This window comes from Paramisgurnus dabryanus, chromosome 10 (assembly GCF_030506205.2).
Source record: "Paramisgurnus dabryanus chromosome 10, PD_genome_1.1, whole genome shotgun sequence".
NCBI lineage: Eukaryota > Metazoa > Chordata > Actinopteri > Cypriniformes > Cobitidae > Paramisgurnus > Paramisgurnus dabryanus.
The window spans coordinates 27,828,706-27,845,266 of record NC_133346.1 but is presented as its reverse complement, the minus strand read 5'-3'; the positions used below and the strand labels follow the sequence as shown (position 1 = coordinate 27,845,266).

Sequence of the window (16,561 nt, the reverse complement as noted above, 5' to 3'; positions counted from 1 at the left end):
TTAATGAATGATCAATCAGTAAAGGTGGTAAGAGGGTTACATTTTGTTAACTTGTGCTTGCCATTAATGCCCTAAATATTCATTGGGGCCTAGTAACATGTGCTAACAAGAGCATTGCTTGATTTAAATTGACGTTTCCATGAGTAAATTAGAACTTTAGATTCAAACTGAAGATACTGTGAATATACCTGGTCTGATTTGTGTTCATGAATTGGTTCTAAAACTTTGGGGGCGGGCCCCCCTTAGAGGGAGTGAGATGGTGCTCGGGATTGTATAAAATTCATGAATTTATCATAAATTCTGTGTAATTAAACCTCAGAAAAATAAGGTTACTAACCAACAGCATTACACTGTACAGAGATTGTTTAATATCATTAATTTTCTTTAGGGTGGTGCATGAAGGGATACCCCCCTCATTGGGGTGGTGGTCCACATCGAAAAGTTTGAGAAACACTGAGTTAAAATGAAGTTATGTAGATAAAGTTCATATCCAGGACAATTTTACTGAGAATAGGGGAAACAAGCTTGCAAAAGACATTGACTCTGGCTATCCATTCTGGCAGAGATGGTCAGTGATTATTAATAAATATAACTTTACAATAACTTAACAGCCACAAAAACTAAACATTTTAAAACATTAAGTTATCAAAGCAGGTTTGGTTGTACTATTGATCTACTGTACACTCATGATGTAATGAAACTTTTCTACATGTAATCACTCTTTGCCATCATTTAAAAAAATCCAATTAGTCAAACTGAAATTTAACATGAAATATATTTGCATATCTTCTACAGTTAATCAAAAAGATACAGATTCTCTTTATCATTGCTGTGTGTTGAATTAAAAAGTGATATTATAGTAAACTGCTCATAACACAAGCACAGCTGTGACCAGTGTTATATATGGATGCAATATTCCACTCATTTTTTTGTCATACAGGCTGTTGGCTTTCACTAAACCTTATTATGAATTGAATTTCAGAAGAGAATATGAAATATTTTCAGAATTAATGGTTACTATGTTGGTGTTATAGTAACATTCATTGTATGTTATAAAGAAAGTGGAAAATATATATACACTATTTAACATTTGAAGTGGATCAAAACAATTCATAAAAGTTGCCTTAAAACCAATGCACAATACCCATTTTTGTTTAAAGGACAAATTCGGTATTTTAGACTTAAAGCCCTGTTTTCAGATTGTTTATGGTGAAATAGAATGGTTTTGACTGAAATTTCGACATTTGCGGCTGCCCTGAGAATTTTTGCGTGTTTGTGTTTCAGCTCAGACCTCTACAATGGGTTTAATGGTGCACTGGAACAATCCTTCCTAAAATGCATTAAACTTTCGTTTACAAAGACTTGAAACTCACCGAGTGGTCAGGGGTGTTCACTGATATGTTCACACAAAAATCGCTGCAAAAGATGCTTTCCAACAGCTGTTTTAGCATTCGTTGTTAACTTGTGGACCTATTTTTCCAAACGCCTCACACCCGTACATTCTTCCGCTTAGAGCTTGAATAATAGACACTCCAGCCCTGGTGGTGGCGCTAATCCGCCTTTGCCAATTGCAAGAATAGAAACAAAGTTCCCGGCGCGGAGTAACAGGACATCTAATACAAGTCAATGGAGTTGGTAAAAACTACGATAAAACCTGTTGGAATGCGTCTTTTGGAGCGATTTTTGTGTGAGCATATCAGTGAACACCCCTGACCACTCGGTGAGTTTCACGTCTTTGTAAACTAAAGTTTAATGCATTTTAGGAAGGACTGTTCCAGTGCACCATTAAACCCATTGTAGAGGTCTGAGCTGAAACACAAACACGCGAAAATTCTCAGGGCAGCCGCAAATGTCGAAATTTCAGTCAAAACCATTCTATTTCACCATAAACAATCTGAAAACAGGGCTTTAAGTCTAAAATACCGAACTTGTCCTTTAAGGGCAACTTGATGAACTTTTTGATCCACTTCAAACTTTGACCAGTGTATATATATATATATATATATATATATATATATATATATATATACATACACACATATACACACACACATATATATATATATATACAAACATACGTACGTACGTACGTACGTACGTACGTACATACATACATACATACATACATACATACATACATACATATATATATGGTCAATTTAATATGATTGGAAAAGCTGTTTGATTTTGGACCATTAAAATATTCACAATTACACAATGGTAAATTCCTTAAGTCTTCTGTGATGTCTAATTCACTGATTTTAATGATGTACATCCAAAATCAAAGCCAATTGAGCACACTTAGTTACCTAATTATTAAGCATAAATTCGTTTTTTATATGTCATTGTAACACTTGATAGAGTTGAAGAAAATTTAAGTTGATGTCAATGTTTCCTGTCATAGTACAATACATTAAAAGAGGTGCTAAAGTAACATAAACATTAAAGTGCCGTTCACATTATAATGATAACTATAAAAATCGTTTTAAAAATCGTTTTACTGTATATTAAAGAGAATAGCGGAGTTTACACCACAACTATAACAATAAAGATACAATGAAGTGATTTTTTTTCAACTGATGAACAATAAAATATTGACAGCCAATCACATCTATTTGAACTTCAAATGCACGCGCATTGAAATGACAGATGATGGAGAAGCTCATTGCTGAGGTAAATAACAAAATTACTTCAGGTACTGTATCCAGCACTGATGCAGTTGCTGTGAAATTTGACTACGTAATGCTTTTGATTCTACTACACTGACTACACCAAAAGGTAAGATATTAGATTACACAAACTACTAGATTCACTGTTTAGAGTTAACACAGCATGTTAAAGACATCTGCTGGTTATATCCGCTTTGTAAATGCAACAAGATCAGTATATTTACACATTCAGTGACATGTAAACAATTGCAAAAGTTTTTATTACAGAAAAAGTTATCGTTATTGTTGGTGGTGTGGACGCTAATATATTTTCGTTATAATTAACGTTATAGTTATCGTTATAATGTGAACAGCCCTTTAGTGACATAATCAAGCACTGTGAACAATCCAACTTTGTTTATCAGGATTTGAGTTGACAGTAAAAAGTGCACATTTTATACCAGACCTGAATGAAAATTAGCATTTTGACTACTGGCTTCCTAAAACACACTTCTGAGGAGATTTCTGAAATTTATTTCTTGGGTGATGCAAGTTTTTACACTTTAAATATTGAGGAAAAGAAAAGAAAAAAAACATTCGCATATGAATTGTGCAAGTAAATTGGGTCCATTTCTCTTTCACATCTGTCATAGAATCTGCAGAGAACAAAATTATCGGTGTGAAAATATGTAAAACAATTTTTCTACCTAATGAAGCAGTAAGTCAATAGAAACATTTATTGACTGGACTGAATATACATAGTATGTTAGCCCACCCACAAACTAAATTATCAACCCCACATGAACATGGAAGGAAGCATTTGAGCTCCACTTTTTCTACGCAACTGTACAGTATTTACAGATCAAACATCAAAACATCGGTGGAACTAAAATAAATCTGTAGTTTTGAAACGTCACATTTTCAAATACAAATACACATATTTGTGCAAAAGGAAATTTCTCTCGTCCGTTGCTTTGCCATTGAAACAAGGAAGCAATTTAGATTAAAATAAAATGAACAATTCTACTATTGCTTTAACACTGCTATTTGTTCCCTCATTCCGTGATATGAATTCAGTCGTACTGCATGAACTTTGCCCCAGGTGAATTTGGTGTAAGAAAAACATCCACTGACCGCGGCCTCTGGTGACATTCCGGAGGTAATAATATTGTTGAATGAGGTCATGGAAAAACAATATACATTCAGCCCAGAGACACCTGATCCCACATCAGTAGTCCTACCTGGAGATGTGCCATTCTTTTCCGAACGTTAACTCAAGATTCAGTCAAGGTCCTCCTTAAAACTGTCAATCTTTGTTTGGAGAGTTGAGCACACACAGTAAACCGTTTGTCCTTTAAAACAATAGTCATGTTCATCAGTCAAATTCCTCTGTTAAATAGTTCCATTCAATAAATAGGTGTCCATGGTAAAAGTGCAAGGCTTGTTCCTTAGATCCGAGGCAGGTCTCAGATGGGTATTGTGGCGTTCATTATTTGTACTCGCATCTCCTGAATGCTGTTGAGAATCTTTTTCTGATGGCCAGCTAGACTGATGCCAACCCTCCTTAGATCGCTGCAAAAAAGAGATGAAGCAGTGGAATCAAAATTCACCAAATAAAATCACAACACATCAGCTTCATCACTTAATGTTGTCCTTATTGGTGCTACTCAGTGTACGAAAAATAACATTACGTAAGTTTAAGCAACTTAAAGTGTAGCTGAAATCATTAAACCCAAATTACGATACTCTATTATACATCTCCTCAGGGACGCTGCTAAGGATTTTGGGCCCCATGAAAAGAATCTTGACAGGGCCCCCAACACAGCTGAGACTTTTTTCATATTAATTCACATAAAACCATGCGCTTTTATGGTATTTTGACTACCAATGGGGTGAGAAAATTTTAATTGAATTAAGTGTTTAAGAAAAAAGAAATCTTATTTCACAATTATTTTCTCACCCCATTGGCAAATCATTTAGCTTGTTTTAAGGACAATTTCACTTAAATTGTATATTAATTTGTCTTAAAACTAGACTTATTGACTTAATTTAAGAATTTTTAGATATTTCTACTGAAAACAAGACAAAAACACTAAGTAAGAAAGTCATTTTTTGCAGTGTTGAATGTTTAACTAAAACTGTGTATTGTTATTTTTTCCAGTGTTTTCTTGACCTAACATGGGGAGAAAATTGAGTTCCCTTATCATGCACTTTTAATACTAGAACGGCCACCAGTAGTCATTTTAACAGCAACATTTAAACTTATGCATTGCAAAAAATGATTTTCAAGAAAAAAAATCTTTGTATTTTTTTCTTTTTTCAGTAAAAATATCTAAAAATTCTTAAATTAAGATGCTTTTTCTTGATGAGCAAAACGACCTAAGAAAATAAGTCTAGTTTTTAGACCAAAAATATTACATTTAAGGGATTTTGTGCATAAAACAAGCAAAAAAAATCTGCCAATGGGGTAAGCAAATTTTTCTTGAATTTAGTGTTTAAGAAAAAATTTCAAGATTTTTTTGCAGGCAAATTGGGTAACATAATGTCCACCCTTTGCCTCTTTCACTTCTTATTTTTTTCTCTTTCCGTTTTTGACTTCCAGATTTTTGAGGCATTTTCACTTCCTTGATATTGTTGATATTCTGCCGACGCTATAAGTAATTTGGGCGGACTGAACCATTTTATGGTAATTGAGAGGGGGGCAAGGGGCCCACGGACGTTTGTGTTTCCTAAACAAACAAAAAATGTGATACCAGGAAACAGCAAATAGAATAATTTAAAGTTAATAATTTACTATTAAATATTTTTTAGCACCACAATTTTGGGGGCTTCTCTGGGCCCCCTCTTACTCGTGGGCCCCGAGAATCGTCATTGTTTACCCCCCCTTTACAGCACCCCTGCATCTCCTAAAAAAATTAAACAAAACTAAAACATGCAAAATCCCTGTGAACAAAACAGATTATTTTTAAATTACAGTCATTTCTGCAGTACATGAACAGTAAACAGGCTTGTTGACCTCAACAGCGTGTGACTTACTCCAAGGTCATCTGAGTGACTACTTCCAAAGAAGTGTATCCACTTTCCATAAAGAGCTCCGTGTATCGACCCATTTTTATGGCCTCTAACCATTCCTCCACCGATCTGAATACGCAGCCCTCAGGGCTCCCATGCTCCACTAATAAGTTGGACACCCTGTGGGAAAGACGCATACAGTGGTGAACAAATGGTTGCATAAACCTGACATTAAACATCTTAGTTGTATACTGAAAACATTTATGGATCTGTGCTGACTCAAGCACAATGTGCCTGTAATATGTATCTAATGGGCTTTTAAAAGTAAACACAAAAAATAAAAATAGGCATGATGTATTTTTCCCTCATAATGTATTAAAATACTTGTAGTTGGATACACAGCTATACAGAGTATAGTTCAATTTTTATGCGTATGCGAAGGTCCTACTGCTGGATTTTTGTAACCGCTGTACTCTTTACATGTAGGTTGCGCATGCAAGACAGGCGTACGAGGGTCAGAATAGATATTGCATTTTTTCGCAATGCCCATTCATCGAACATCTGTTTACACATACGAGTCTAATAAACTATGCTTTTCAAAGCTGTGCATTCAACAATGCACAAAACAAACTATATTACAGGCTTGAAACCACATTTAAAATATAGGCTTTTATTTATACAAACCTGGAAATAAAGTTTCAGAATTTTAAATATGTTTTGCATTAGGTCACTAATCAAATGTGAGACAATGACCGGTTTCTTTGTACAAAAAGGTTAGATTTCCCTGTTTCCATTGAAGCATGCCAAACTTCTTTTTGGAACGTTCTCTAATCATGCTGGGATAACATGGATCATCAGGTTTTGCACAAACGTGAAGCCGTGCCCATTCGAGTGCATGCAATCAATTTAGCAAAGCAACGGGGTTCTGTACCAAATGCCAGACAATTCTGAAATTCATTTGAAATTCAACTTTTCATTCAAACTACTGTGTTAATAATTACATTGTTAATAAAAAAGTGAACATTTTCACTAGTTGTCATAATTGATATACAGTACTGTATGACAAAATAGTACAGTCATTCTTAGTTTCATATTTGAAACTAAGATAATTTAGTCTAGTTCATAATTCTGCTTTCATGACCATGACCAATAAATCTCATTATCACTTAAAATATTTATATATACTGTTATAATTCGGCTAAAGTTTTAAATATTATCACACAAAGAAAAGAAAATTACAGTGCTATACCGCAGCTACCGTAAGATTGCCAGACTCTAAATCAATTTCATATTAAACCTGCACATAATTGCATAACACAATTACAGATAATAAATGATTTCAACGTGTAAGACTACAGAGCACTTCACATACAGCAAATGCATTTGATACCGTATAATCACCTTAATTGGAAGTCATTTGCACGCTGTCACTTCAGTTCAACTTGCCATTAAATCATAAAACGTGACTGCTTATTTGTTACAAGTGTCATTAAATTTTGATTTCATATGACAACCGTGTACTGGGGTGGTTAACCCTCCGTTATCAGCATTTTACAAATGCGACATCATTTCCAATCATATGCCATAAATAACAACATAATTAACATATAATAGAGAGAGGGAGAATAGAGAAACAAGTAAAGAGAGACAAGTGAGAGAGTGAGATGCATTAAATAAAGAGAGCTTACTTTATGATAACTTATGAATACGTAATTATCAGAATTACATAATGTTCAAATATGAATATAAAAATATTTTTGTTTTTAAAAATACATTTTTGACTATCAAAACATATATATATATATATATATATCACAAACAAACATTTAACTATTTGATAATACACTTAAACAACTGAAAAGTACTTTCGCTGTCAAAGAAAGTGTATAAAAGATTATAAAAACTGAACAGGTACATTCTTGACAAAGTCATTTAATATAAATCTGTTTCCAAAACCATAAGTGCCTTCAATAAATCAAAGAGAAATAACCCAGTGATCAAAAGCCCCATCCGCACTGCGGGAACCTTTATATAGTACCCAAACTATTTGTGGAACTACCTGCTTTTAGCGTGTTTACACCACAAGAACTGGGGAAATTTAAGTACCGGGAACGCCTTTTTAAAACTAAATTAGCTCCCACTTCAGAATAGGGTCTAACTCAGGGATTCCCAAAGTGTGGTACGCGCACCCCCAGGGGTACGCGAGCTGCCACCAGGGGGTGCGCGAGAGGAAAAATGTAATGGCGGTCTGTTTCTTTAAGTGGGATTTTTCCATACAATAAATAAATAAAAAAATGAACAGTAAACATTTCCTTTGTAATCGCTTTTATTTTAAATAAAAAACTATAATTTATTAGTTTTTGATAGAAACGTAGAAGACAGCTGCTGTCTTTTTCAACGCACTGCTCTTCTGTTATGCACTGCAGCCGCTATATGCGTGCCAACTCGTTTCATTCATTCCATATATATTATAAATATGCTTAACTGACTGAAATCAGGGAAATTGTCATGTGGGACATCTTATGATAAAGTTGTTAGTCACAAAGGAGGAGAGGGACCAAGAGAGAGAGACTTTTTTTATGGCAAAAATAGAAATAATGAAATGTGACGAGACATGGGCAAAGGATACGCGAGCAATGTGTTTTCATGCATGGTAAAGAGACCGCCAATGAATTATATAATAAAAATAAAATACATAAATACTTACTGTAGAGAACTTATTAAAAGTTTCATTTAATTTTGTTTAAAACTTGAGCTGTTATAATGAATCTGCAAACTATTATACACCTTTTGTGCGAACAGTAAAGGCTTTCGTTAATGTGTTTGATGGGTCTGCACATGACGCACTGGTAAACATGAGGACACCTCTCATATGTCATCTATTAGCTGACGGCAGTAAGTGTACGTTTTTTACCATAGTAAACTCGAATGGCGTCTAAATATCACAGTGGTTAAACGCATACACGGGGCGCGCATCATCTACGCTGAGCGTAGTTTCAGATGGTGCAATAGGCGTAAATATTTTTCACAATGTTGGACGTAGCTAAGCCCGACGTAGGACTATTACACCCAACTTCTTAACGTCCGGCTAGTGCAACCGGCCCTTGGTTATTTGCGCATGATTAAACATGAGTATTTATGGTGAGAAAACAAAGCTTTTTTGGATTTTTTTAAAATGGGGATTGGGGGTGCGCCAACCCGGTTGGGACATAGAAGGGGGTGCGCAGGAAAAAAAGTTTGGGAACCCCTTGTCTAACCAGCATTGCAGGACAGTTTGTTTTTTTGGCCAAAAACATCTCATACAAAACACCAGCAGCGACAGTTTTAAAAGCTGTTGATACACACTTTATACTTGCATAAACATACATAAACAATTTATTTTCTTGGCATCGATGATATATAACACTACAAGTTGTACAGTAGTAGGATATTTAAGCTTTTAGTCCTCCTTAATATATTGCACAATGTATATGTCTAAACACACAACAACAACACAGCTCTTATCATGGGACTCAACCTATCTGATATCATGAGCACTATTTCATGAAGTTATTAAATATAATAATTTGTGGGCAATCACAACATACGTTCATAATGGCACTTCACAACTTTATTATGAAACTGCATATCAATCATAAATACAGACGGGCTCTTGCTTATCAATGCCAGGCCTTTATTCTAAAATTACATGTGAAGTCCACAAACATAAAAAATATCAGAAATACTGATATATCCACCAATGTTTACATGGGATGTAATCATCTGTCATCATTGTTTTTTAACAAAGTATGCACGCAGCGCAGTGTGACTGTGTTGAAACGGCATGAAATTTAATCTGTTACAGTCTTACGTGTAAAACTAGCCCATGCACACACTATTCACATTTTACAAATGGCTGATAAGTTTAGTCTTTAACAACTTATGCACACTTTTCAGGTATAATTCAGTATAGCATATGTGCCCTTTCTGTCATGAACATCTACATTCTCTATTAGCAAAATATTATCGATATGGTGATAGTATGTGTATAATCAGGGGCACAATGAACAGTTTCAAGGGGGGTATGCAAGACAGAATTTTGGGCCCCTTCCTTTAGATGATTGTTTGATTTTCATACCATTATGTGTAGCTATTTAAAATTACTCAGTTGAGTGTGTTTATTTAATTTTACACGTCGCATTTGCAACTAAAAATAAATGCATGAAGCAAAATAAAAGATTTATTCAAAAAACGAATAGCCTACCATTTTAATCTGGAAAGACAGAAAACATTCACGTGATTTTAAATATATTACTAAAAGAAGAAAAATGCATGAAGATGCATTTGTGAATCTATGGAAAGTCACGGCAGTCGAGTTTTCTGCGTGGTTTTAGAAGCGAAATGTGTACAATTATGTTTAGCCTATAATAGTTCATTCTTCAGAGTTCATATTGATGATCTAGATGATTTGGTTCTTACGAACTGACTGTATTCGTCAGAAAAACCCCAAATAACTTCTATTCTCTTTATGTCGCTGTTCTCTGTGCGTGTGGTATGTGTTCCGTCCTCCACTCATGACAAAAAAGCGTGGCTGGCAAAATAAAAATTAATATTACGTTTATCTTTAAGAGTGTGCGTTCGCCCGCGCACGCCCTTCGCAAGTGACACAGAAATGGCAAAAAGCACAATCAGATAAAGTTTTAAATATGACGTTGATTTTTAAAAGTCAAAAGCATGTCGCAATCAAATCTGCTGATGGGCGTGCAAATGTAATTTCTGTGCACTGAAGGCTGTTTTTTGAAAAGCAATTCAAGTGATATACTCCATAATATGATTTTGCACATCCAACAACAACAATATCATTACAAAGATAATACTGCATGTCTTGGCATTTGGTAGTGTATTGCAGTAGTTTATATTTGTTACGTAATGAAATGCACGGTGTTCTTTTTACTGTTCTTTTTCTTTAATATTCACAACACTTATCAACAAAACATTGATTAAAACTACGAGACAAATTATATTAAACGAAATTCATTTGAAGCAAATATTTGAAGCAAACAAAACTTAATTTTAACTCGAAAATTATGTCATATTACCCTTCAATCCATTACAACGCCCAATATATGGCGTTTAAAATTAGAGTCTTAATAATCGAATTAAATTAAAACAAAACATTAACAACATTACAACAATATTTGAACACAACAATACTCAAACATAAATATAAAACAGACACTCTATTAAGATATGTTAAAAACAATCTGATACAGCGTTTATAATAGCTGCACTAAGTTTACTATTTTGGGGAAAACCTCCGTTGCAAACCCGAATTAAAATTAATCACTTTCACTTTGAAAATGATGCGCTGTCACATTAAAACCAGCTCTTAGTCATTTAATTTTTACTCAATGCTTAGACAATTCTCATATTTCATGTTTATTTAGAAAATAATATTTTAACTACGCCTATTAAGTTATTGTCCGTCTTAGAAATGCAATAGTTGTCAGCAGTCGCTATACTAACATTTCCTTAAATAAAGCTCTTGCTGTCCTTTTGTATTAACACAAATATTTTTTATTTTTCATGAAACATATTTAAGGATCAGCATGAACGCTTTTTAGTGGCATGTGAGATCTTGAAATGCCAATAAGGCTGCCGACTATTTGTCGTAACTTTGCATAGCAAACCCACCAAACTGATCCCAAACCAAAATGTTGCCTTTCTACCCATATCCATACCTGCACAATCAAATTAAAAACCACCAGAACCGCCAAATATGTAATTGCATCTACTAGGCCATGCTTGCACGCTGTTTTTTAAAAGTGTCTCAATTTTACTTAACACAAAGTCATTCACAGTAGTTTTATATTAATTTACTTTACATTTTACTACAGTGTTATTAATTAAACGTGTACAATAAAAAAAAAAACGCAAAAGTGATGACGGTCGGGCCCCCTAGCGTACTCATGGGCCCATATTCCTGGCATACTCTGAACCCCCCCTAACGGCGCCCCTGTGTATAATAGGGACTAAAGCTCATTGAAAGTTTGACTTGCCTGTATAGTATGCAATGCATACTCAAAAAGTGACCACTGCATTTAACCCATCCCAATGGGTAGTGAACACATGCACTGCAAATTGTGAACACACACACACCCGGAGCGGTGGGCAACTATCCCTACAGCGCCCGAGGAGCAGTTGGGATTATGGTGCCTTGCTCAAGGGCACCACAGTCACAACCTGCTGGCCTTAAGACTCTTAGATTACAAGCCAGACTCTCTAACCACTAGGCTTCCACTGCCCATTGTTTGGGACAGGTTGCTCTCTGAAGCTTTCTGTTGTGCCCATCACTGTGTAAATGCTGCGGCCATTTGTTCTGATCTCAGATCAGATTATTGATCACTTCAGAGTTTCTACTGGCGGTGTGAATGCAACCTGAAAAATGGTACTTGGGAACATATAGTTCTCTGGTAATCGCCCCAGTACTTGTTTCTATAAATGAGTACAGAAACTAAGGGGCCAGAAAGCAGCTATTGTGAAGATTAAAGATTGGTGGTCTACCTGTTTGATGGGTTAACGAGACTCTTCAGGCTACTGGGATTGCGGATGAGTTTGTCCAATAAACTGACGATTTCCTCAAATTTGGGTCGGCTGTTCCTGTCTTTCTGCCAGCAGTCCATCATGAGATGATAAAGGGCAGTTGGACAGTCCATGGGACCTGGCAGTCTGTAATTCTCTTCTACTGCCTTTATCACCTGAAATAAGAACAAATATTACTGCCTTTTGACAAAGTCAACACACTCTGTGGTTATATTTGCCATGCCTCCAGCCAGCTATATCAGTCATAGAAGACCTGTCTTGAAGACCCTGGGAAGACCAATACCTTAAGAATCATTGCTAAGGTCAAAATAAATATTTTTCTAACCTAGAGGGTTAAACTCTTATGAAAAGCTCAGATGCTAAATCCTCTAAGTGAGTCTGACATGTTTTCTTGTAAATTAACATTGCTCTTATGTTTAGATTTAGTAATTTTCCTTTAATGGCAATGAAAACGTAGTTAGTAGGTTATTGAAATGCCTTATTTTCAAAAATGTCACTCTAGTTATTTCATTGGTACAGTATTTAACAAATTTGACAGCATTTCACAGCAAAACCCTCTAAGTGCATCCACTTTAAAAACATCTTCAGTCACTCTTCACTGTTCTTTCTTAATAAAGGTAAAGGCTAAAAATGTGGCCAATATGTTATTTAATTGGTTAACCTTATTTAACTCTTTCCCCACCAATGACAAGTTTTTAAGGCATTCCATATTTCCGCTATTATCCACTTCTAGGTGGTGCTCTTACCCAACTTATAAAACATTGTAGCATCCACTAAGGCCAAACAGTAAAAACTCTGTGTATGTTTTGATCATCGCTCTGAATCTGATCTATAACAAAAGTCTTTCTTTAAACATTTGTGAAATTCATACAATTTGGTTGCCGTTGGCTGTCAACTTTATTTTAAATGCTGGCAGGGAAAGAGTTAACTGAGTAAAATACACTTTGTACTGTGCTGTACGCGCACCACAATTCATCCAATTCTTCTTCCGTGCATTTTAATTTAGTTTTTTCTGCCAACAAAGCAACATTTCTAAATGATCTGAGGCCGGGATTAAGCAGATTTGAAGAACATTCTGTCAATATCATTATCTCATTATTGACGGAGGTGGCCTTTGCATCTGAACTCTTTATATGTAACCTGAGATGATTTTGATCATCTATCACCCATCCTTTTTGATAATATAAGAGCAAAGCCTCTTGCACAAGCATTACCACTACATGTGCTAATCATAAAACAAGTTAGTTGTTAACATTAATTGATGTTATTTTGCATTTGACTGATAAAAAGTGTTACATTAGTAATTCATTTATCTAACAGGGTTGATCTGAGAGGTTATTAGATAAGTTCAACTTTTTTTTTTAGATTTTTGATAAACCAGACTTGAATCAACAGAGACTCATCTCCTTGAAGCTAAAATAAAATAAAAAAGCAACAATATAACAAGTGCAGCTCAAAAGCAATCCCTTGCGGTACAGACTTACAGAGAGAAGAGGGAGAGAAATAGACAGACAAAAAGAGAGAGAGTCTGTGTGTGTGTGTCTAGCAGAGGCAGCTGAGATCTGAGGGGAAGTTTCTGTTAAATAAAACATCAAATAACTTTCTCTTCCCAAGTGTGTGTGAAACAGATTAATGATGGAGCAGAGAGCAGCTTGTGAGGAGCAGATGAAGCCATCACTGGTAAACTGTAAAGGAGGAAGAAAGGCCAGGCATGCTTGATAAAACCATGACTGGGAAATGCACCTCCTTCTGGGACACGCTCAGAAAACTTAAGCATCGACTTGTGTTTTATTCTTGCCTACAAATATACTCGTCATCTCATGCTACGACATATGACATGTACATCTGCATAACAAGAGACACAGAGGCAACTGTTAATCATGCTCTTGGATTTTTCGAAATCTATAAGTCTAAGTATCGAAAAAGCTAATAAACTAACATCTAATCTAACAATATTTAGATTTTTACATTTCCCAAATTTCTGCCAATGCAAATCTTACCAACATGCTGCAGGGGTATTCATTTTATGAATGCATTGCTATAGTATTCTGAGTTATTATTTACTAGAGGTTGAAATAGACCACTGACAAATTCTGGTTTATCTGAAAAAGAACAATGTGTATTTCAATGTGAGATTTTCACCTGCAAGTAAAGCAACAGCAGACATCCCACACATTACCTTTTTGTTATCAGTGTTGTTTTCCAGGCTGTGCTTATTGTTGGCTCATATGTAAAGTGTTAAATGCTCCCTAATTTGAAAGTCATTTTAGATGAAAGCATCTGCTAAACAAATAATTGTAAATATCTAAACATACTTAAGAAAGATAAACAGGAAAATATGTGTCAAAGACCTAAAAAATATAGAATTAGACCTAATGAGATCATGTCTGTTTTTAGAAGAAACCCAGAAGCAATGGGTGATGAAAGCTGCAGTACTAATGTCTTACTAAAGTCAAAAACCTCAATTTTTTTACCCAAATATCCATTACGTTCTGCTGTTTGTATGTGATCTTTCACTTGACCAGGTGTGAATGCTGCAGTGCATGAATTTTTTTCTATCTCTCAAAATTTGCACAAACGTCATCATCGCTGATAAAATCCACTGACAATTCAGTCCCCGGGTTCATCCATACTCTATATATAAACATCGGCAATCTCTCGCTCTCGTCTCCCCTACAGCAAATCTGATATCACATGCGAGCTTCTAAAATGGCCACATGAGGCAATTATTGTGGTGTAGTGTTATTGTGGTCTAGGGTTAAAAGACTTCAAAGTCAAATTCCTGTATGAATGTAATGAATGCATACCATTTCCTAAAAAATGTAATATATACAGTAATTTTGTGTGCGTGGGAATATTGGATGATTCATACAGTATGTAACACAATATGAAAATATGTACCTACCAACTGTTACCAGAATTTTTGCTATTTTATTAATAGCACACGGTTTATTCAGCAAAGTGTAACATTTTAAAACTTTAATCCGATTTTACTGTTCATAAAGGTACCAAACTGTTGGAGTAAGTCATTTCAACTTACATCTTGATTGCTCATCTCCCAGTATGGGCGCTCGCCATACGACATCACTTCCCACATGACAATGCCATAGCTCCATACATCACTGGCTGAGGTGAATTTTCTGTAGGCGATGGCTTCAGGCGCGGTCCACCGGATTGGAATCTTCCCACCCTACAAGACAAACAGCAGACTGTATTTCATGTCTCAGATCAGTAAAAAATTATGTTGAAAAATCTTAACAGGTGATTATCACTGGGAAAGAATGGTGTTAGGCTGTGAAAACACCCACACGAAGCATGCGGTCTGTGGATGGCTCATGCTACTCGCTAACTGACTATCCTATCTTTGGGGCTTTCTATCTCTTATAGTGCGTTTCATGCATCGGGTGTCTTCATTTACTCTGTTGACAGTTCACACACATCCTCACACACACACACAAACCTATAAAACAATCTTTTCAGTTCTCCTTTGACATGCTAAACTAAGAAATAAATGCTAAGCTAATTACGACCAAACCTCTAATTATCTGCTTTTAATCCAGAATTATTCAGCTTCATGTACAGTCCTAAAAAAAGAGCTAGTAGTACAGATTTTTATTGCCATGACAACATACTAACCCTGAGGCAGTAAAATGCAACATAACAATGATAAATAACTTTTATTTTTAAAATTAATACAACTTTTATTGAGTTTGGTTTTTCTCATCAACAACCCAAGATTCAACTAAACCATAATTTCTATGTACATTGTGCTTATCATAGTTTCAGAAGTGTGTCAATATTGACTGGCCACAAAAACACAAACCCTTATTACCAAAGAAAGCAGACAGTTGAGGAGAATTTTGACACAGATGTTGTTTATATTTTCATGAAATAATAATAACTCAGAACTTGCCTGCGAGATAAGGAACTTTCACCATGGAAATTGCATTTAGCAACAATATTTGGGATTTGCGTTATTTAGTAAGTCGGTTGGTAAAACAATGAAGACAACCATCAGTTACACAAATCATTTCCAGTGAATTGCCACTGATCTGCAGGGCTTTGAGATCTCAGCTAAACCAATTAACAAACTGACAGAATAAAAATTGGGGTAACACTATTTTGCTAGTCCACACTGGACATCTTTCTAACTACAAGTAGTTTTGCAACTTTAATTATACAACCAGTCAACTAGAAGTCAGCTATCAGTCATTAGAGTATTAGTACTCTGTCTACTTAACATCTCCTAACACTTCTTGTTATGATCTCCCAACATATAGTCTTCTGACTATAAGTAACTTTGCAACTACATGTCAACT

The 16,561-nt window shown here is 35.2% G+C and overlaps 1 protein-coding gene across 1 annotated transcript in view; it reads right to left on the bottom strand.

Moving 5' to 3' along the window:
* Nucleotides 1-3,053: 3,053 nt before the first annotated feature.
* The window catches only part of LOC135718267 (ephrin type-A receptor 5), a 103,353-nt gene continuing 89,845 nt past the window's right edge, over nt 3,054-16,561 (bottom strand). The window contains exons 14-17 of the mRNA XM_065240580.1: nt 15,283-15,432; nt 12,204-12,397; nt 5,685-5,840; nt 3,054-4,220 (exon numbers count right to left, since the gene is read on the bottom strand). Of these exons, the coding sequence (XP_065096652.1) occupies nt 4,115-4,220; nt 5,685-5,840; nt 12,204-12,397; nt 15,283-15,432 (606 nt within the window). The 3' untranslated portion in view covers nt 3,054-4,114. The remainder of the gene's footprint in view (nt 4,221-5,684; nt 5,841-12,203; nt 12,398-15,282; nt 15,433-16,561) is intronic.